This window comes from Equus caballus, chromosome 1, assembly GCF_041296265.1.
Source record: "Equus caballus isolate H_3958 breed thoroughbred chromosome 1, TB-T2T, whole genome shotgun sequence".
Classification (NCBI taxonomy): domain Eukaryota; kingdom Metazoa; phylum Chordata; class Mammalia; order Perissodactyla; family Equidae; genus Equus; species Equus caballus.
Window position 1 is genome coordinate 119,391,144 of NC_091684.1, and position 23,283 is coordinate 119,414,426.

The 23,283-nt window shown below is 38.3% G+C and overlaps 2 protein-coding genes across 3 annotated transcripts in view; both read left to right on the forward strand.

The window, feature by feature from the left end:
• ENTREP2 (endosomal transmembrane epsin interactor 2) overlaps window positions 1-23,283 on the forward strand; it is a 425,400-nt gene that overhangs the window by 277,909 nt on the left and 124,208 nt on the right. The window lies entirely within an intron of this gene.
• NSMCE3 (NSE3 homolog, SMC5-SMC6 complex component) lies at window positions 8,374-10,410 on the forward strand. Its single transcript, XM_023651595.2, has one exon. It carries the CDS (start codon window positions 8,905-8,907, stop codon window positions 9,790-9,792), a length of 888 nt encoding a protein of 295 aa, XP_023507363.1. The 5' UTR covers window positions 8,374-8,904; the 3' UTR covers window positions 9,793-10,410.

Genomic DNA, 23,283 nt, shown 5'->3' on the forward strand with positions numbered 1-23,283 from the left:
CATGTCTATTCAAATGCTTTGCCCATTTTTAAAATCGGAATTTTGTCTTTCTGTTATTAAGTTGCAACAGTTGTTTATATATTCTGTATATTTGTCCCTTATCAGATATATGATTTACAAATAATTTCTCCCAGACTGTATGGATTATCTTTTCACTTTCTTGAGTGTCCTTTGACACACATAAGTTTTTAACTTTGAGGAAGTCTAACTTATCAATCTTCTTGTTTATCACTTGTGTTTTTAGTGTCTTATCTAAGAGATCACTGTCTAACCCAAGGTCATGAAAAGTTATTCCTCTGTTTCATTCTAAAAGGTTTATAGTTTTGGTTCTTACAGTTAGGTCTATGATCCCCTTTGAGTTAATTTTGTGTGTGGTGTGAGGTCAGGGTCCAAATTCATTCTTTTGCACGTGGATATCCATTATTCCAGCACCGTTTATTGTTACCCCATTGAATTATCTTGGTCCCTTTTTTGAAAATCTGTTGACTATAGATGTCTGGATTTATTTCTGCACTCTCAATTCTGTTCCATTGCTCTATCTGTGTATTAGTCTACTGGGGCTGCCGTAACAAAATACCACAGACCGGGTGACTTATACAACAGAAATTTATTTTCTCACAATTCTGGAGGCTGGAAGTCCAAGATCAGCGTTGGTAAATCTGGTTTCTCCTGAAGCCTCTCTCTGTGACTGGCAGGAGCTACCTTTTCACTGTGCCCTCACACAGCCTTTTCTTTATGTGCACACATCATGGTGTCCTTATAAGGGTAAAGTCTTATTGGATTAGGGACTCACCCTAGTGGCCTCATTTTAACTTAATCAATTTAAAGACCTTATATCCAAATTCACTCACATTTTGATGTAATAAGAATTGGGACTTAAACTTATGAAGCTGCAGGGGGATCACAATTAAGCCCATAACAATATGTCTGTGCTTGTGCCAGTACCATGCTGCTTTGATTACTGTAGTATTGTAGTAAGTTTTGATATCAGGAATGTGAGTCCTCCAACTTTGTTCTTTTTCACGAATGTCTTGGCTATTCTGGGTCCCTTGAATTTCCCTATGAATTTTCAGATCAGTTTGTCAATTTCTGTAAAAAATCCAGCAGGGATTTTGATACGGATTTTCTTCAATCTGTAGGTCAATTTGGGTAGTATTGCCATCTTAACAATATTAAGTCTTGTGATCCATGAACACAGGATGTCTTTCTATTTATTTAGGTCATTTTTAATTTCTTTGAGCAATGTTTTATAGTTTTCAGAGTATAAATTTTGCGCTTATTTGGTAAATTTATTATTGAGTGTTCTGTTCTTTTTAATGCTGTTGTAAATGGGATTGTTTTCTTAATTTCATTTTCAGACTTTTTATTAGCAATTGTATGGAAATACAATTGATTTTTGTATATTGATCTTGTATCCTACAACCCTGCTGAATTTATTAGTTCTAATATTAGTGGACTACTGGGGATCTTCTTTTTTTTTTGTTTTTAAAGATTTTATTTTTTTCCTTTTTCTCCCCAAAGTCCCACGGTACATAGTTGTATATTCTTAGTTGTGGCATGTGGGACGCCGCCTCAGCGTGGTTTGATGAGCAGTGCCATGTCTGTGCCCAGGATTCGAACTGATGAAACAGTGGGCTGCCTGCAGCAGAGCGCGCAAACTTAACCACTCGGCCATGGGGCCAGCCCCCCTGGAGATCTTCTATATGCAAGATCACATCATCTGCAAAGAGAGAGTTTTAATTCTTCCTTTCCAATCTGTATGCCTTTTATTTCATTTTCTTGCCTAATTGCTCTGGCTGGAACCTCTAGTACAATGTTGAATAGAAGTAGTGAGAATGGACATCTTTTTCTTGTTCCTGATCTTAGCATGAGAACATTCACCCTTTCACCTTTAAGTATGATACTAGCTATAGTTTTTTTATAGATGCCATTTATTACATTGAGAAAGTTTCCTTCTAATCCTAGTTTGCTGTGTTTTTATCATGAAAGAGTGTTGGATTTTTTCCCCACCTTCAGTTGTATAAATGTTAAAGGAATAAAAAAAAGCATGTTTAATCAAAAAACAGTTCCAGCATTTTTAAAAAGTCAAGTGGAGACAAAACATATGATCTTCCAGGGAGAAAAAACAAGTGGCCTTCATGCCAAAACCATAATACCTTAAATTATCTAATGTTTAACTCCCTCAGCAAAGGCCTCATAGAAATGTTAAAGAATTGTTAAAAGCGTAAACTGTGCAGGAGCAACAGATGAGATGATTCCAAGTTTCTTGTACCCTTAGATGAATCAAACCATTGGACTAAGAAACCCAAGGACGGTGAGGGAATGCATGTAGGTCAAGCCGTAATATGAAATTTAAGTTCTGACTGCATGCTCATGTTCATAGCAGCATTATTCACATTAGTCAAGTGGTGGAAGCAACGGGTGTCCATCAATGGATGAATGGACAAACCAACTGTGGTCTATCCATACAATGGAATATTCTTCAGCCTTTAAAAGGAGGGAAATGAAAGAGTGTTGGATTTTTGTCAATGTTTTTACTACATCTATTGAAGCAATCATGTGGGGTTTTTTCTTTATTCTCTTAATACATTGTATTACATTAATTGACTTTCTGACGTTAGGCCAACTTTGTATTCCTAGAATAAATTCTGTTTGTTCATGGTATATAACCCTTTTTATATATTGTTAGATTTGGTTTGCTATTATTTTGGTAAGGATTATTGCATCTATATTCATGAGGGATGTTGTAGTTTTCTTTCCTTGTGATGTCTTTGTCTGGTTCTGGTATCAACATAACACTGGACTTAGAATGAGTTGGGAATTGGTCCTTCTTCAATTTTCTGTAAGAGTTTGTAAAGGTTTGGTGTTAATTCTTCTTCAAATGTTTGTTAGAGTTCACTTGTGAAACCATCTGGACCTGGGTTTTTCTTTGTGGGAAGTTTTAAAACTACTAATTCAATCTCTTTCTTTGTTGTAAGCCTATTTATATTTTCTATTTCTTCTTGAATAAGTTACATCAATCTGTGTCTTTTGGGGAACTTTTCCATTTCATCTAATTTATCTAATTTGTTGGCATACAGTTATTGCTCACAGCATTCCCCTATAAACTTGTTTATTTTTGTAAGGTTGCTAGTGATGTCCCCTCCTTCATTCCTGATTCTGTCAGTTTAAGTGTTCTCTCTTGGTCAGTGTAGCTAAAGGTTTGTCAGCTTTATTGCTTCTGCAAGTTCTTGGATCATCTTTAATGAGTTTGTAGATTTTCTTATTTCACCTTTGCAGGGTTTTGCACTTCTTCTATTCCTCTAAAGATCGTGCTGTTCGAGTCACTGGTAAAGTGTTAGGCTGGCACGTGGAGAGAAGCCCAGCAGCTTTTGGCACAGCTGACGGTGCTTTTATGGTCCACAGTGAATCGAAGGACATGCTCTTTACAGGTCTGCTGAGCTCTCTTGGAGCCCAAGTCTCATAGGGGGCAAACTGCTGCTTCTCCCAACCTCAAGGCTGGCAGCGTTTGACTGGCCTCTGAGGTTCCTCTTGAGGGCCTTTACTCAGCAGCCTGGGGCAGGCTCTTGGAGAACAATCCTCAGAAAGAAGACAGACATGGGCTCTCTCAGAAGGAAGACACAGGCTTCCATCAGCTGAGAACCTACAAGTAACATGATCCTAGGGCTTCCCAGGCCTCGGGAAGGGTCAGACCTTCTTGCATCTCAAGGAGGAAACCCTGTACTGGCTCTCTCATCTATAGGTTTTGGGAAACACATGGCCTCTAACTGCTCTCCAGCCCTGAAAGCATGCCTGCTCTGGTTGTTGGTTTAGTCCAAGGGAGGGAACTAGAAAGGAGAGAGGATCAGAGACAACGGGACCTATGCAAACCCACCATCTCCGCAGGACTCCTACAGCCACCTCTAGTGTACCTCTGATTATTTCTATTTTTCTGTTTATAATTTTTGTCTCCCTCAGGACCATCAGTTATGCATATGTGGGATCTCTCCTGTCTTCAGTATTTTCATATTTTTCTCTATTTCTTTTCATTTATTATCCCTTTCAATTTGCTCAGTTTTCTCAAATCCTATCTGCCTTCTCCTCTCTGGGTATTAGCTTTGTCCATGCTCCTTCTTGGTGCCCTTGCCCTGTGAGTGTACTTCTGCTCTAGGCTAAAGTGAAGTCTAGAAGAAAAGAATGAGGTTTCTGTCTTCTTGCATGGCGTCACCAGTGGGGAAATGCTTTGAATTAAATACGGAGAACACAGCTACTCTAGAATAGCAGATGCTTTAAAGGGTGTTCTAGGTTGTCTGAAACTCCTTTCTGCAGAGGTAAATCACTACATTAGCTCATATGTACATTCTATACGGGAAAACAATCTTTCAGGATTTCTTCCCCACCCTTATTGCCAGCAACTAAAATCATAAACTTCTCAACCACAGAATGCTGCCAAGAAATGTAATGTCAAATTGGATTCAGATCACCTCTCATTACATTTAAATATCCTTATAGGTAATATTAACCTAGTCTAGCCCATTCCTTTGAAACAGTCTCATTTCTTAGTACTCTCTTTTCCCCTGCATAATAGGTTTGAACACTGTTTGGCTAGAATTTGTTCAGTTTCAGGTGTGAGGAAACAACTCCAAGCAGATAAAGCAGAAGGAGATTTTACTTGCTCCAGTAACTAGTTATCCCCAGGAGTTCGACCTTGAACTCAGGATCCACGGATTCAGATGGCAGCAGCAGACTGTATCCCAACTCTTGGTTCTACTTTGAGTTGGCTTCACCACGAGGCAGGTTATTCCCAAGCAAAGGCAAAGATGGCTAGGCTTACATCACCCCTCAGCTTGTTAGCTGAGGAAAGACAACGTATCTGAACCCCTGAAAGGATGACGACTGAACTTCCCAACTAAACCAGTCTCTGTGGCTGCCTGAAGCATGTGCACCCCGGAAAAGAAGGCAGAGCCTTACCAACCTCTCCTGGAGATGGGAAGAGGCAGTTCCTAAAGGGAAAGGATGCAGAAAAAGGGGCAAAAACAAGTAAACAAAAAGAAATGCACTGGCCACTATAGAGACCTTATGTATTTGTAATTTTGTAACTTAATAGACCTTAATGATTTTCATAAGTAAAAGGCCCTGGGTAACTGGAGGATTTATATTTCTTGAAAAGAGAGTCTTAAAAAGAGGTTTCTAGGCCAAATGGCAGCAGTGCTTGGAAAGAATATCTCATCAAGCCCCGCCTCTCCAGCCCCTTCCACCAGCCTAGGAAAGCTCTGTTGCCATTTGATCAAAGTCTTCTTTCATGAGGGACTGTTACTAGGTAGTCCTACCATGTAATTTAACCAGGATGGATCTTTGTTATGAATGAGTGGACACAAGGGATTTTATTGCAACTATTAAAATATCTGGATTCTTTGTCCCGCCATCTCACCACCCAAATAGTATATGCTCCACTTGCCCCCCCCCCCCACTTTGCTCACATGTTACACAGTGTCCCACTTTCTTCCACTGGAAAAGGCAGCAGAGCTACTCATATATGGTGACTGCATGCTTTTATCATTGCTTTTCTTCTCCAAACGTCCTTACCTGCTTTTTGCACTTGGTTGCTGTCAGAAAATTTAAAACCTTTTTCTGGTTCTGGAAGAAATGCCAGTGAATGCAGAATCCAGTAGCTAATAAAGATGATTAGAGCTTCTTGGCAGGCATTTGCTACCAAGGAGATGAAATAAAGCAATTAATTACTGAGAGACATCTAAAGAGCAATTGGGAGTAGGCATTTTTTTGTTCAATGCATTTGAAATCTTAGCTAGCTTAGGCTTTGCCTCTAAGAATTTTTTTTTTTCTTTTGGGTCTAGTAATAAAAGTATTAAGGTCATTAACATAAAGTGTGTGAAAACATTTTTCCTTTTGCACCACTTGTCTTTACTACTTCGCTGGCTGAAGAAAAAGTCATGAAAGTCATATTCAGATCACACTAAATTTAGTGAAAACTTGAATGTGTATAACTGCTATGGCATAGTTTCACTGTGAAGTTAAGATTCATTGAGAATATATTTTTCATTTATCTCCCAAGCAAGAAAAGCAATAATGAATTTCATTTTTAAAAGAAAATAACTTTGATAGCATCTTGGTATATTTCTTTCCATACTTTTTTCTGATTTTTTGTGTACATGTGTTTCACTGCAGTAAACATCTGTCTCCATACAGCTTTGTATAGGCCTCAAATATTTTCCTTAACATAAACCCCTGGAAAGAAGCAAATTGTTACCAACTACCCTGTCCCGGCCCTGTGCCAGGTACCTGGCAAACCTATCTCACTTCGTCCCCTGCAGCCTGGATTAGTAATCTCATTTTGTTGATTTGGAAACAGAAAGGAGCATCAGTAGCTTTCCGGATGTCATACAGGTTTCTAATCTAGGTCCATCAGACTCCCAGAACTTCACTTCTTCAAGGACATCATGTATGTTCTCTCTGCATCGGCATATGGTTAAGAGCAGTCTCTGGAGGCAGACTGCCGTGGCTCAGATCCAGATCTACCACTTACTTGCTGTAGGACCTCAAAACAGTTAAAATTCTCCTCTGTGCCTCAGTTCCTTCATTTATGAGAAGAAAAACAATACATGCACAGGCCTCAGAGGGTCGTTGTGGGGATTAAATGAAGTAATGCATGTAGACCACTTAGAACAGGGTCTGACCGTTACCTTTGAAATAATCATTAGCTGTTGTTGTTTATATTTATTATTGTTAGTATTATTACCATCATCGTCACAATTTTTCCCCAAACACCCGTGGCTTCCTGTGTCAATCTAAAGGGGAGGGGTGACTTCTCCATGCATTGTAATACTATCATTTTATGTCTGTATTTTCTCACCTGCATTCTTCTGGACACAGTGTAGGGAGGTGTTGTAAGACTTAAACCTGGTATCTTTTCTCACCCATTTTGAGTATAACAGTCTGCTCTCTGGGTAAAAGATGCCACTGACTGACACTGCTGATTTTCAGCCAGTCACAGGGGTCCCTTGACCTATGGGGCTGCTTGGTAATTTAAGTGACTATCTTAGTAAGAAAAAACACTGAAAAACCAGCCCAATTGTTGACATTGTTGACAATGCCTTTCATCTTATTTTCCATTTCTCTGTTATCTCTTGGTTGCTGGTTTTTTTTTTTTTTTTTAACTTGAGGTTCAACATATCTTTCTGGAGGGACATTTTGCAGAATTCTTGATTGCAGGAGGTTTCTTTGAACTTGAGTCCAAATTTTAATTTGCAAGGGAACTGAAGCAGATGAATTTTCTTATTGTAAGAAAATGAATGTCTTGATGATATATTTGTTTTCCTTACTAGGCTTCTGTCATTAAGACTGATGCTTGAGGATATGTTGTTAGGTCTTGTGTGGCACAGAAAGCTATTACTCATAGTTTACCAGATTTTAGCATACTTGCATCACAACCTGGCATATCATTTTACATTTAGTACTGCCATTCCAGGGCCATTATCAGAGTGCATTTTCATATTGAATTACAAACAACAATTTTATGCTACTAACATTTAATGAAATTTTAATAAGGTTATGTTTTGATGCTATTATTCAAATAATGTGTTTTGAATTGCTTCCTTTGAATATATTTGCATTAAAGAGGAACTCAATTTGATTTGGTTCTTGGAAGAATTTACCCACCTTCTGGGTAGCTTTAAAAAGACAAAGGGAAATTCAGTTTCATCTTTGCAAGTCAGAAAATAGAAAAGGAACACCTTTGCTAAGATCTGTGTAAGTACTGGCAGCAGACTGCAGATGGTTCGAGTTAATGAAATGATTCTGTTGGCTATTAAGAGTTGCACAATTAAATATATATACACCAAGTGCACACATTATGAGGGATGATACCCCTGGGTTCTCTTTTCTTTCTCGTTGAGCCCTAAGGCTAATATATTAAGAATTAAGGAATTTGAGAGATTCACATTATTGCAATTCTTGAGCAGTGATGCCCAAAATTAAATGGTAATCTCTTGAGGGAGCACGTTTCTGTTTGTAGCATTCTGCTTACCCATTTCTGCTAAAATCGTGGTCGTGGGTCCAAAGGCAGTTTACCTGAGCATGTGCTTTCCAAAAGATAAACTCACTTGACCAAACAAAAACACCACTGAAACGTGCTTTATGTGGCGGTTTTGTCGTAGTTTTCTAACTGATGGAAATTTAACGCATACGATATAAATCCTGAAAGTGAAAAGATAGGGAAAATCCTGCTTGCAAGGCTGGCCCTCTCTTTGCCACATTCGTTTTTAATGGACATTAGGGACCTTAGAGAAAGTAACCGGTGTTTAGGAGCTTAAATTGAGCGAAGGGAGGGAGGCGCGAAGGCAAAGCAAACTAGGAGTCCTCCAGGTCTTTTAATATACAGTTTTGGGTAGAAAGAAATGCTTTTATTTCATTTTCACGCTCTTGCCTGCCTCTTCACCGTATTTTTCTCCCACATTCATCCTTTGAGTTGCCTCCGTCTAAAAATATTCCCCATTTTAAACCTTTTAATACTCACTTTCTATAGTACCTGCCTGAGCCTGTGCGGTTGTGAACTCAGCCGCACTCTAGTTTACGAGTTCAGACTCCTATTCTCTATTTGTACGGTTTGGTAAACACGGCAGTTTCAGTTATAATAAAACTCACGAACGCGACCCACAGGGCCGCGCAGGGACCCTGCTTCTTTCTTCAGACGCGCAGGGACCCGCCGACTCGCGACGCAGCCTCCGTGACGCAGCGCGCCGCCTCTGTGACGCAGCGCGCGCCGCTCCGGCCCCGCCCACGGCCGCCCCGACGTGCCGCGCGACGACCCACAATCCCCGCCGCGCACTGCTCTACCGCTGCCGCTCGTTACGCCGAGCCGCCCGCCTGCTGGACTCCGCGCTGGCGCCGGACCCCGCCGCCGGTGACATGCTGCAGAAGCCGAGGAGCCGGGGCCGCCCTAGCGCCCAGGCCGAGAGGGTGAGGGAGGGGGGCCGCGGCGGAGACGGCCGGGCCCCGAGAGGCGGTGTTGCCGAGGAGGCCCCGAGCACCTCCCGCGGCCCGGGCGGCTCGCAGGAAGCCCGCTGCCCCTCGTCGCAGGGCGGCCGCCGGGCCGAGGCCTCCCCCGCGGTGGGGCCCCGCTCCCAGAAGCAGCTGGAGCTGAAGGTGGCGGAGCTGGTGCAGTTCCTGCTGATTAAGGACCAGAAGAAGATCCCGATCAAGCGGACGGACATCCTGAAGCACGTCGTCGGGGACTACAAGGACATCTTCCCGGACCTTCTCAAACTGGCCGCCCAGCGCCTCGAGTACGTCTTCGGGTACAAGCTGGTGGAGCTGGAACCCAAGAGCAACTCCTACATCCTCATCAACACGCTGGAACCCGTGGAGGAGGATGCCGAGGTGAGAGGCGACCAGGGCACGCCGACCACCGGCCTGCTGATGATTGTTCTGGGGCTCATCTTCATGAAGGGTAACACCATCAAGGAGACCGAAGTGTGGGACTTCCTGCGTCGCCTGGGGGTGTACCCCACAAAGAAGCATTTAATTTTTGGGGACCCAAAGAAACTGATTACCGAAGACTTTGTGCGGCAGCGTTACCTGGAGTACCGGCGGATACCTCACACTGACCCCGTGGACTATGAGTTCCAGTGGGGCCCGCGAACCAACCTGGAGACCAGCAAGATGAAAGTTCTTAAGTTTGTGGCCAAAGTCCACAATCAAGACCCCAAGGACTGGCCAGCGCAGTACTGTGAGGCTTTGGCAGATGAGGAGGCCAGGGCCAGGCCTGAGACGGGTGGCCCAGCCCCGTCCTCTTGAATCTGAGAGATTCTCAGGGACTCCTGGGGGAAGGGCCAAGGGCACAGGGCTGGGGGCGGGGGAACATATTTCTGTAACGCTTAAATGTGTGTAGCTTTAGGATGTGTTTGCAAACTTCTGTTAATATAAATTGGTTGCAAATTTTCGTTTATGAAAATAGGGGAGGATTTATTTCGTTTTGATTTTACTGTCTGTATTTTTTGGTATAAAAACTTTGCTAGCTTTGTAAAACTAATTGGAAAACTTCGTATCCTGATCTGGAACAGATATTTAAGAAAGGCGCATCAGTAAATTGCTTTGGTGTCTAGAATATAAAAGCTAGGTGGCTATTATCTGGCCTCTTAAACTACCAGCTACCCCAGTTTGTAAAGAATAATGAAAGTCTTTATAAGTTGAAAAAAAAAGTAGTTACCTATATTCTTTTTTACCTTGACACAGCGATTTTATTTATGTGTTTTCTATGTATATAAGCATTATGCATCGTTCTAAGTAGTGTATGGCATTTTCTCCGAATGACAGTGTTTTACATTCATAATTACTACTCAGCTCTGTGGCTGACCATTTATTTCCATTTAGTTTTTCCCTACTATAGTTATAATAAATATATCTTTGAAGCAATTAAGCATTGTGCATTTTTTAAATCGTGAGTCATGAGAAATTAGTTTGATTCAAAACCATCTTAAAAAAAAGAATTTTTGCTACATATTATTAAGGTAAATAGTGTTTTGTATTGGATCATGGTGTAAAATATATTTCTTACTTTGTGTCATAAAAAAGTTGATAGAGTCTTTAATGATTAACCATGCGACCGGGCCCCACATAACTAGCTACATGAATTTAGGCAGGTTGCTTACTTGTCTACAGACGTCTCCTCACCTGTGAAATGGGCTGAAATGCCTGTATTATTCGTGGTAGTGTGATTATCAGATACAGAAGTATTTGTACAGTTCTTGGCACAGTGCCTGGTGTGGAGGATTGTAGGTGTTATTTTGTTCCTTAAATTTTTTAAATTTGTTTTTCATTCTCCTTGATCTAGAGTAGTTAATTTTTTTAAGGTTTCTTTCATTATCTTGTTCTAAATCATTCCTACAATGGGAATTACTGGTTCAACAGTTATGACAGTGTTCTCGTCTGACTCTGTTGTGTGGTGTTATGGGAAAACAACTCATGGTATAAAATGAGTATAGCTCGCATAGAACATAAGAGCAGGGAAGTTAGAGTAACATCTCCCCTGGGCTTTGGGAGGTCATTGAAGTACGGTGAATAGGATATGGTTTTTGAGGTTGTCTGACAAACTGAGTTATGGCTCATGCTATGTCAGCAGATTTGGGGTAGGTTTTAGGCTCTCTGAATCTCAATTTCTTCATCTGTAAAATGGGAGAAATAACACCTATATCGTAGTTTGTTATATGGATTAAATGAGCCCAAAGTAAAGAGCTCATTGTCTTCTCTCATTGTATTCCGCCATAGCCTCTGGCAAAATTTTGTTTATGTGCGGAGATTCAGTGGGTGAATAAGTGTAATTGTTTTGGGAGCAGGTACTGCAAATTAACCATGAAATGAGGTAAATACTTTAGCTCAAAATAAAAGTGTGGACTTGATCAACACTGGACTAAATGTCATCTAGAAGAGTCTCTGGTGGGGGTGTGGCGTATGGAGGATTGTGATAGCTTCCTGGGTTTTATTTCATTCTGTTGAATTGAAATTTGCATTTATGTCATCAATGGAGAGTATAGTGTGTCCTTGAAGGTGTTGCTGATTTGCTTTTTATTTTCGTATGTAGATCACCTCTGGCTAAGCATCCTGCGTACTGGTCTCTACCTCACTGACTGCTTTCCCCTCTGGTGTGTTCTAATACTGGCATTTTTATCTGTATGGTGAAAATTATCATAACCCCACTGTCATTATCAGTTAGTTACATCTGAGGCAAATATTTTCTCCTACACTTTTCTCATAGAGATGTTAATTTACCATCAACGATTTATTACTTTCAGATTTTGAATTTAAAACATTACAGACCAAATTTAGTCCTATCTTTTCTTCTCACCCTTCCCAGAGGTGTTGAAAGCTTGACTATCATGCCATTGTATGATATACTTTTACTATATATATGAACAATATATAGTAGTAGTTTGTGAGCTTTTATTATAAGTGGTATTATACTGTATCCTTTTGCAACTTGCTGTTTTCACTCACCGTTGTTTTTGAGATTCAGTTCCAGATCTGAAAATTTGGCGTTTCCAGCCATTCTGTGTGTATGTAGTGACAATTTATTGTAGTATTAACTTGCATCTCTTATTAGTGACGTTAAGCATCTTTTCTTCTTATCTTTTGCCTTTTTTTTGGCCATTGTATTATTGAACATCAATATATGTTCTGCATATCAATCCATTATCTGCTGTATCTAGTGCAAATACCTTCTCACATTTTCACCTTTTTTTTTTTTGGTCATACAGATGATTTGATTTTAATGTGTCAAAATCACCAGTCTTAAGGGCTGTGTTTTTTGTGTAGTGCTAAAAAATTCTCCCTAATCCTAATATTGTAGATATTTTCTAATATTTTCTAGTAAGCGTTCGAAGTTTTGACTTTCATATTTATGTTTTTATGTTTTTGTGTATGATTTATGTGAGGCATGGGTATAATTTTCATATTTTTCTTATGTGGATTCCCTAGCACCAATTTTTCATAGTTTATCCTTTCCACACTGATTTATATTATGTAGCAGTGTCTCATATATAAATAAAATTATGGCCAGAACGGAATTTGTTTCTTTGCTGTCCATTTGCCAACACCATCCTATTGTAATTCTGTAGCATCATAGTATAAGGTTTTTTTCTTCTTTTCCCATTCTTATACCCTTTATTTTAGTCTTTTTTTGCATTGGCTGGAACTGCAATACGTTATTGAAAAGAAGTAGTGACAGCAGGCCTCTAGCATGTTCCTGATTCCTTGTTCCTGATTTTTTTTTTTTTAAAGATTTTATTTTTTTCCTTTTTCTCCCAAAGCCCCCTGGTACATAGTTGTATATTCTTCGTTGTGGGTCCTTCTAGTTGTGACATGTGGGACGCTGCCTCAGCGTGGCTTGATGAGCAGTGCCATGTCCGCGCCCAGGATTCGAACTAATGAAACACTGGGCCGCCTGCAGCGGAGCGCGCGAACTTAACCACTCAGCCACGGGGCCAGCCCCTCCTTGTTCCTGATTTTAAAGGAAATAGTTTGTAAAGTTTTGCATCGTGTATTGTTTACTCTTAGTTTTTTCTGCCAAAAATATCTTTAATTGGGTTAATTTCTCTCCTGTTCCTAACTTGCTTAGAGATGTTTAGAAAGCTTATGACTGGCTTTTAAAATTTGTAACATGCTCTTACTCATTTACTGTGATTAAAGTTTTATTTTTACTCAGTAAATCTGGTATATTTTTAGGTAAAGTATAGTCTAATAACACTGGTATATTTATCTAATGTCTAACCATTCTTGCGTTCCTGGGACAAACACTTATTTTTGATTATGCTTTTTTTTTTTTTTAAGATTGGCACCTGAGGTAACATCTGTTGCCAATCTTTTTTTCTTCTTCTCCTCAAAGGCCGCCCAGTACATTGTTGTATATTCCAGTTGTAGGTCCGTCTGGTTCTGCTATGTGGGATGAGGCCTCAGCCTGGCTTGATGAGCGGTGCTAGGTCTGCACCCAGTATTGGAATCGGCGAAACCTCGGGCACGCAGACTTAAACCTCGGGCACGCAGACTTAACCGCTCAGCCGTGGAGCTGGCCCCTGATGATGCATTTTTTATTTGCTTTAAATTTATATATTTTGTATCCTTGGTCATAGGGGAATTAGTCTGTAATTTTCCTATATTGTCATTTATTTATTTATTAAGAAACAATGTCAAACTTACAGAAAAGTTGCAAGCACAGTGCAAGGAATTTTTTTTCTCTTTGAACTATTTGAGTACCTTTAGTTATGTTTGTGTAGTCTCCTTCAGTCTGCAAACAGTTCCTCAGTCCTGCCTTGACTTTCTTGATCTTGACACTTGAGGAATAAAGGCTTGTTATTTTGTAGAACATCCTTCAGATGGAGTTTGTCTGCTCTTTCAGATCAGATTCAAGTTATGCATCTTTGGTGGAAATATCATACAAATGATGCAGTGTTTTTTCTTTTTGAATCCTATCGGTGGCACAAAATTTCAATTTGTCATGTTACTTTGTAACTTCGATCACTTTGGTTAAAGTAGTTTTCTACCATTCCTCTTCACTGTGAAATTTTCCCTTTCCCTTTGTAATAAACAAGTAACTTATGTGGGGATACTTTGAGACTTTCTAAATATTGTATTACCAGATTTTCAATTTATTTATTTACCTATTTTTGTCTGTGTAGACTCGTGGCATATAATCTTTTGCTGTCATTATTTTGAGACTCAAATTGTCCCTGATTTGGCCAATGGGAGCATTTTAAAGCTGGTTTTTGTGTCTTCAACATGCCCCATCATTCTTTGGGCACTTCCTTACTATCTGGCACAGAAAGATCATTTACCCTTAACTTGAACTTTCCCTGCCCCAGACCTGTAATTGGTCACGCCTCCAAAGAGCTCTGGTTCCTTTCAGTGGAGATTGGAATTTAGAAACAAGGTTGCAAGGTTTGCTAATGCCTCCTGGAAGTACTATTGCTTGTAGACCTCTAGATGACAAAGTTAGGAAATGTCTGTCCGTCTATCTTATCTTCTACTGAAAACCATGAGGTTACATTGATAACATTTCTATTCTAACACCACAGTGTTTATTCTAGTTTTTCTCCCCTGTATTTATACCTATCTTCCCCAACAGTGAGAAACTCAGATCCTATTATCCTTATAATATTTATTTATTTGATCCATCCCTCTGTAAATAACCAATCTCCTATCCTGGCTGCCACACCCTCCCACATGGGGATGCCTTTTGCTCCCCAGGAGTTGCCCTTCTGGGCATAAATCCTCCTCACAGTGCTTGGGCTCCAACACCCCACTCTGGGGCTTTTGCCTTTCAATCCCTGCCCCCCCCCCCCCCCCATCTTGCTCTGTTCTACTTAAGGGCTTTAGCACTGAATTGTTCAGGAAGTAGAAAACATTAGTCTCATAAATGAACTGGAGAGCTTTCCTTTTGCCATCTGTGTAAGGATTAGGTGTTTTGGAAGGTTTGGGAGATGTCTACTTGTGAAAGGCTCTGGGCCTGTTGGTTTTGGTGGGTAGATTTTTAACTACTAATTTTATTTCATTAACAGTAAGTTCGAGTTTTCTCTTTAAATTAGTTTTACTTGTATTTTCTAGAAAGTATTTTCACCTATTTTCTGATGTGTTAACGTAAAGCTGTTCTTAGTATTCTCCTTTGATTTAAAAATAATTCTATTACATCTTCAGTTATATCCACTTTTGCACTCTCAGTATTATTTTTACCTTCATTCTTTTTTTTTCTAGAGCCAATTTTGCCAGGAGTTTTGTTTACTTTGAGTGTTTTAAAGAAAATTTATTTTATTGATCTTCTTTACTGTTTCCTTTTATAATCTTATGACTTTCTATTTTCTTTTACTTTCTTTGGGTTTATTCAGTGGTTCTTTTTATTATTTCTTGAGTAAACTAGTTTATTGATTTTCAATTCTAATTCATTTAAGGTATATATTTCTTTCTATTTACAACTTTACTCACATTTCAGAAGCTCTAATGTGTAGCATATTTGTTATATTCAGTTCTAAATATTTTCCAATATCTATGATTTATTTTTTATCTATAATTGCAAATGAGTGATTAAAATTTTTTTTAAATATTTGGATTTTTAAGTGCTCTTTGTTGGTCTCTGACTTTTTAAAAATTGCTTTGGATGAGATAAATGGTCCATATAAAATCAAATTTAAAATATTTCTTACTTGTGCTCTGTGGCCCAATGGTCAATTTTTTATATTTCAAATGTCCTTAAAAAATAAGCGAATTCTATATGTGTTCATAGTATGTTTATTACCTAAAGCTTGTTAATTGTGGTGTTCAAATATTATATATTCTTACTATTTTTCCTGCCTAACAAATCAATTTTTGAACAATAATAAAAATCCCCCATCATGACTTTATAAAATTCTTCTTGTTATTTTTTGCTTTATATATTTCTAGACTATATAAGTAAAGACTAAACATTTAGCATTATCATATTTTCCTGATGAATTCTTTCTTTCATATAGTTACTCTCTTTATCACTAATAATACTTTTTGCCTTAAAGTCAATTTAGTATTATATTGACATATCTTTTCTAATTTTCTTCCCTTTTTTAAAAGTATCCCACTAATATGTCTTTCCATCTCTTTGTTTTTTTAATTTTTAATTTTAGAAATTTCAAACATGTATAAAAGTAGAAAGATGATGTAACAGATTTCCATACAAGGACAGCATGTTTCATCTGTATCCCCACCCACTCCCTCATCTAGTCCAGATTATTTTAAAGCAAATCTCATTTATTATATAATTTAATTTGTAAATATTTTGACAGGTGTTTCTGAAAGAAAGGGACTCTCAAATTGGATCACATGATTTTTCTATATTTATTGAGGTAATCATGTACTTTTTTCCCCTCAGTGTATTAATGTTGCATATTAATTTTAGCTTTCTTATGTTGAACCACTCTTGCATTCCTGGGTTAGGTCCCACTTGGTTATGGTATATAATCCAATTTCCTTCCAGTTTTCCTTCTTGTTACTGATTTCTAGATCCATTCCATTTTGGCCAGAGAAAGTACTTGGTATAGTTTTGATCTTTTTAAATGTATTGAGGATTTTGCATCTATTTTCATAAGTGATAGTGGTCTATAGTTTTCTTGTAGTGTCTTTGTCTGGCTTTGGTATCAGGATAATGCTGGCCTCATGGGATCAGTTAGAAAGTGTTCTCTCTCCTTCAGTTTTTTGAAAGAGTTTGAGTAGGATTGATGTTAATTCTTCTTTAAATGTTTGGGAGAATTCACCAGTGAACCCATTTGGTCCTGGACTTTTCTTTGTCGGGAGATTTTTGATTACTGATTCAATCTCTTTACTTGATGTACTGAGATTTTCTATTTCATCTTGAGTCAGTTTTGGTAGTTTGTGTTTTTCAGAATTTGTCCGTTTCACCTATATTATCTAATTTGTTGGTGTACAGTTGTTCACTATGTTCTCTTATAATCCTTTTAATTTCTGTAAGGTCAGTCATAATGTCCCCAATTTTTTTACTTTTATCTTTTTGAGGAAGATTAGCCCTGAGCTAACATCTGCTACCAATCCTCCTCTTTTTGTTGAGGAAGATTGGCCTTGAGCTAACATCCGTGCCCATCTTCCTATATTTTATACGTGGGATGCCTGCCACAGCATGGCTTTGTAAGCTGTGTGTAGGTTCACACCTGGGATCCAAACTGGCAAACCCCAGGCTGCCGAAGCGGAAAGTGCAAACCTAAGCGCTGCACCACGGGGCCGGCCCCCGTAATGTCCCCACTTTCATTTCTGATTTTAGTTATTTACATCTTCTTTCTTTTTTCTTAGTGAGCCTACCTAAAGGATTGCCAATTTGATTGGTATTTTCAATGATTTAACTTTGTTTCTTTAATTCTCTCTGTTGCTTTTTATCCTGTTTCATTTATCTCTGCTCTAATCTCTATTATTTCCCTCCTAGGTTTAGTTTTCACTTCCTGTTGTTTTTCTAGTTCCTTATATTGTGAAGTTAGGTTGTTGATTTCAGATCTTCCTTCTTTTTTAATGCAGGTATTTACAGCTGAAAATTTCCTTCTAAGCACTACTTGTGCTGCATCCTGTAAGTTTTGTTACATTTTGTTTGTGTTCTCATTTACCTCAAAGTTTTTCTGATCTCCCAAGTGAATTCTTTGTTGATCCATTGGTTGTTTAGGAGTGTGTTTTTAAATTTCTTTTATTTGTTCAATTTTCAGTTTTCCTTCTGTTGTGATTTCTGGCTTCATTCCGTTTTGATAAGAGAAGGTACTTTGTATGATTTTAGTCTTTTAAAATTTATTGAGAATTATTTTATATGGTCTATCCTGGAAAATGTTCCAATGTGTATTCTGCTGAAGTTGTTGCAATGTTTTATGTATGTCTAGCTGGTTTCTAGAGTTGTTCGTGTCCTTATTTCCTTATTGATTATTTCCACCTAGATGACTTTTTTAAGACTTTATTTTTTTAGAGCCATTTTAAGTTTATGGCAAAATTGAGAGGAAGGTACAGAGATTTCTCACATAGCTCTTGCCCCCATACGTAACCCTCCCCTATTATCAGCATCCCCCACCAGAGTGGTGCATTTGTTACAAGTGATGAACCTACACTGACATGTCATGGTCACTCAAAGTCCATGGTTTATGTTAGGGTTCACTCTTGGTGTTATACATTCTGTGGGTTTGGACAAATGTAATAATGACACATATCCCTTATTATAATATCATACAGAGTATTTTGACTACTCTAAAAGTCCTCTGTGATTCATCTGTTCATCCCTCCCCACATCCACCAACCTCTAGCAACCACTGATCTTTTTACTGTCTTCTTAGTTTTGCCTTTTCCAGAATGTCATATAGTTGGAATCATATGTTATGTAGCTTTTTCAGATTGACTTCTTTCACTTAGTAATAAGCATTTAAGATCCCTCCATGTCTTTTCATGGCTTGTTAACTCATTTCTTTTTAGTACTGAATAATATTCCACCATCTGGATGTGCTATAGTTTATCCATTCACCATTCACATCTTGGTTGCTTCCAAGTTTTGGCAATTAAGAATAAAGCTGATATAAACATCCGTGTGCAGGGTTTTGTGTAGACATAAGTTTTCAACTCCTTTGAGTAACTACCAGGGAGCATGATGGCTGGATCACGTGGTAAGAATATTTTAGTTTTGTAAGAAACTGCCAAACTGTCTTCCAAAGTGGCTGTACCATTTTGCACTCTCACCAATAATATATGAGAGTTCCTGTTGCTCCACATCCGTACCAGCATTTGGTGGTGTCAGGGTTTTTGATTTTGCCATTTTGATAGGTGTGTATGGTATCTCATTGTTCCTTTGATTTTCATCTCCCTAATGACATATGATTTGGAGTATCTTTTCATATGCTTATTAGCCATCTGTATATCTTCCTTGGTCAGGGTTCTGTTAACGGTTGTTTTAATGAGATTTTTTTTTTATTGTTCTAAGAATTCTTTGTATATTTTGGATAACAGTCCTTTATGAAATGTGTGTTTAGCACGTATTGCCTTCCAGACTGTGGCTTATCTTCTAATTCCCTTGACATGTCTTTCACAGAACAGAAGTTTTTAATTTTAATGAAGTCCAGCTTATCAATTCATTCCTTCATGGATCCTGCCTTTGGTGGTGTATCTAGAAAGTCTTTGTCATACTCAAAGTTATTTAGGTTTTCTCCCATGTTATCTTTTAGGAGTTTTATAGTTTTGCATTTTACATTTGGATCTATGATCCATTTTGAGTTAAATTTTGTGAAGGATATAAGGTCTGTATATAGATTCTTTTTTTTTTTTCTGCATGTGGATGTCCAGTTGTTCCAGCACCCTTTGTTAAAAAGAATATCCTTACTCCACTGTGTTGCCTTTGCTCCCTTGTCAAAGTTCAGTTGACTTTATTTATGTGGGTCTATTTCTGGGCTCTCTATGTAAAGAGGTATCACCTTGTGATTTGGTTTGCATTTTCCTAGTGATTAGTGCTGTTGAACATCTTTTGGTGTACTGTTGGCCATTTGTATATCTTGTTTGGAGAAATGTCTAACAGGTTCTTTGCCCATTTTTTAATTGGGTTTTTTGTTGTTGTTGAGTTGTAGGAGTTCTTTATATATTCAGAATATTAATCCCTTATAAGGTTTGTGACCTGGCAATATTTTCTCTTTCAGTTTTCTTTTTACTTTGTTGATAGCATCCTTTGATGCACAAAAGTTTTCGTTTTTGTGAAGTGTAATTTATCTGTTTTTTCTTCTGTTGTTGTAATAATTCATTGCCAACTTCAATGTCATGAAGCATTTCCCCTGTTTTCTTCTAAGAGTATTATAATTTTACTGCTTACATGTAGGCCTTTGACATATTTTGAGTTAATTTTTGTATATGGTGAGAGGTAAGGGTCCAACTTCATTCTTTTGCATGTGGATTTCCCATTTTCCCAACACTATTTGTTCAAAAGACTGTCTTTTTCCTGAGTGAATTTTCTTGGTGCCCTTGTTGAAAATCATTTGACCACATATGCAAGGGTTTATTTCTTGGCCCTCTATTCTATTCCATTGATCTGTATGTCTGTCTTATCCAGTGCCACACTGTTTTGATTACCATAGCTTTATAGGAAGTTTTGAAATCAGGAAGTGTGAGTCCTCCAACTTTGTTCTTTTTTAAGAATTTTTTGGCTATTTAGGGTCCATTGAGACTTCATATGAGTTCTGTTGTTTTTAATATAATATGAGTTCTTGATTTATAGTGGAACATTATATTTTTTTATTTTTAGCATGTAAATTAAACATTGTCATTTATTTTATAACTACATAGAGAATTTTAGTTTTCACTGTTGCGGGATCCTGTTATTATGAGTACATGATGAGAAAAACAGGATTTTAAATTATTTTCTTTCCATTTCTTTAACAGAAGAAATATTAAATCAACAGGGCATTTTGAAGCTCTGTTGTTACGCAGCTGTGGATACTCCAGAGTTCCTAGATTTCAGAATCCTAGCCCTTAGAATCCTACCTAGTACTCTAGCCCATAGGGTAGTCTGGAGAAATACATTGGGCTTCCATCCACATTTGTAGATCACTGCCATATGTTTTATTTGTTACATCTGGGAAGAAGTAGATTTGAGAAGGTTTAACTGTTATGCCGTGTGAGGAAACAACATACAAACTCTTTAGAATTACTATAATGGCACAGCTTTAAGACTGCCAAACAAGCTACTTTCTAAAGATGAACTTGAGGTGAAACTTAAAGAAAAAGATCACCTTGTATGGTAACAGAACGACAGAATGACTCTGTTTATTGGTGAACCATTTCTTTGTTGGTAGTTAACCTCATTTTGTACCTTTTATGAGCTTTTTGCCCTACTGGAAATAACAGGCCTGCAGAAGAACCTCATAAAACTTAAAAATGTTTTTTGCTTATTTGGCAATTTAGATTCTCATTTTAAGCATTTTTTTTAAAGTAACAAATTTGTCATTGCCTCTTATCCTCTAATAGAAGATATGGTAGTTAAAATGTAATCAACCATGGAGCTTGTGGAGGCAACAAATGCTGATTCCTAATTGCTAGCCTCTAATTCCTATAAGGAATTACTGAGTTATGACAACTCCGGCCATCATTTGTTGGGAATTTTTCCCGTGTTGCCCTGCATTTGCATTTAGCTCATTACATACTCAGACCCATTTACCTATCTCATTTACTAGCATTTGATGTATTTTGTTTCATAAGATATATTTTAAAGGACTAATTACCTTTTATGGTTTCCAAACAATTTCACTGTTAGACAAATAATCTGCCTAAATACTCAAATCCATGGTTAAGAACTTAATTTTTCTATCTTCATCTCAAATGTTCAAAATAATTTTTCCTATTCTAGGGCCAAAGTTCATGGGATCAAAGTGGAATTAAAATTATTCTGCCACAAAGTATCAATAGCTCTGTAGTCGCTAAGAATGTGTGTTCATTACTTGCTTGAGATTGGAAAAGTCTTGAAAATCTAAGTATAACAGTTTTACATGGATTGGAATTGCATGTTGGTATTGGTGTCTAAAAACTAATTTGGTTGTGCCTTAACACTTAGTGTTGGGTCTGGGGAGGCACTGCAGCAGTATTGATCTCTGAAGATGTAAAAGTAGAGACAAAGGATTCATTTGCCCTGAGAGCTTTCCTAGGTCAAAATCACCCCTAAAATACACCAGCTCGTGGTCAGTCTGAGAAGTAGAGTCTGGGTAACTTTACTGGACCTTGACCCGAGGGGAAGGTTTACATGTATCCGTTTTGGCATTCACACCACTTTTCTCAGTGTCTGGTTCCTGGCAGGTGCTCAAATTATGCTGAAGGAGTGAATGAAGGAATGAATGATCCATTTGTCCCTACTTGCTTAATCACATTAATAACAGCTGACATTTAGTAATCCTCTTCTGTGCTTGGCATATATGCAATAAGTGTTTGATGACCTATCAAGCTGATCTTCAGTGATGTTATTTTCTCCTCCTTGCCTTCTTGCACATATTCGTTTCCCTTTTGATCCTTGTACGGCTGCTGCTTATGTTTTTCCTCACCACAACCTTCCTATTATTCATTCAATAAATGAATAATAGCACCTCCTATGTACCAGTCACTAGAATGAACTTGTGGGCAAGATACACATGGTTTCTCTTTCTGTAACAGAGGCCAGCCTTATCTACAGGCTCAATGAAGGCTTCTCAGAAGAGGTCCATATCAGCTGATGGCTTAGGATGAGTAAGAATCAAGTGAAGGCACCAAGAGTGTAAAGCAGCATGTTTTGGGGAAAGAAAATAACGTGAACAGAAACTTGAAGGCTTCCAGGAATTAAAAGATGTTCACTATGGCTAGATGGTAGAGAATGTGGCAGGAATAGCTGGAGACAGGCTGAGGAAATAGACAAAGGGTAGGTCAGCAATTTGAAAGATTCCTTAGGCCATGGAAATCCATGTCAAGGAGTTTTACTAAGGAAGCCACTGAAGGGTTTTAAGCAGAGGAGTTTTTAAGTTCCATGGCTGAGATGATTGATTAGAGGAGCATCACTGAGATGGAGCCTTCATCAGCCTGGCTGCTTGACTGAACACAGGGGTAAAACCCATTTGACCTGCTCTGATCATATAACAGGAACAAAAAGTGCACTCTGTTGTGTTAAGCCAAGGAGGCTTTGGAGCTATTTGTAGCCTATCCTGTCCTGAATGATCCAGAAATTCTTATCACTAAAGGTAGGGTGCTGCCATAACAAAAGCATAAAAGGTGTGGCATTGGCTTCATGGTCCGTTGGTGGGCCGTGAGGAAAACAATACTGGAAGTTGGAAAGAGGATCATAAATGTTATGTAATGGAAAATCATTTGGTAAAAGTGCCTTCTGTGGTGAAATTGAGGAAACAGATCCTAGCCCTAATGAACCTGTAACTCTAAAGTTAGAAAACAGAACATTGAAGGAAGAGTGTTGGTGGCTGTGGCTCCATTTAGCAAAATTTACGGGAAAGAGATGAACTCAGAAAACATTTGGCAGGTTTGTATTCAGGAAAGAATAGGATAGATAGAACCTGGAAATGTATTGATATTTAACTGCCTCTGAACCCCTAACCGGTGAAAAATAAAACTGAGAGACAAAGGCAAATTAAACCACATTCTTGGGGCAAAGATCAAATCTGTGGTATAGTTGTTACTCCCATTCTCAAAACATCAGAATGGATTAAAGTGGCTTAAGATAAAGTTTTAGTTAGGAGTTGGACACCCAATAAATATTTTTAAAAGGACAAGATGGCTTGGAGAAAAAGA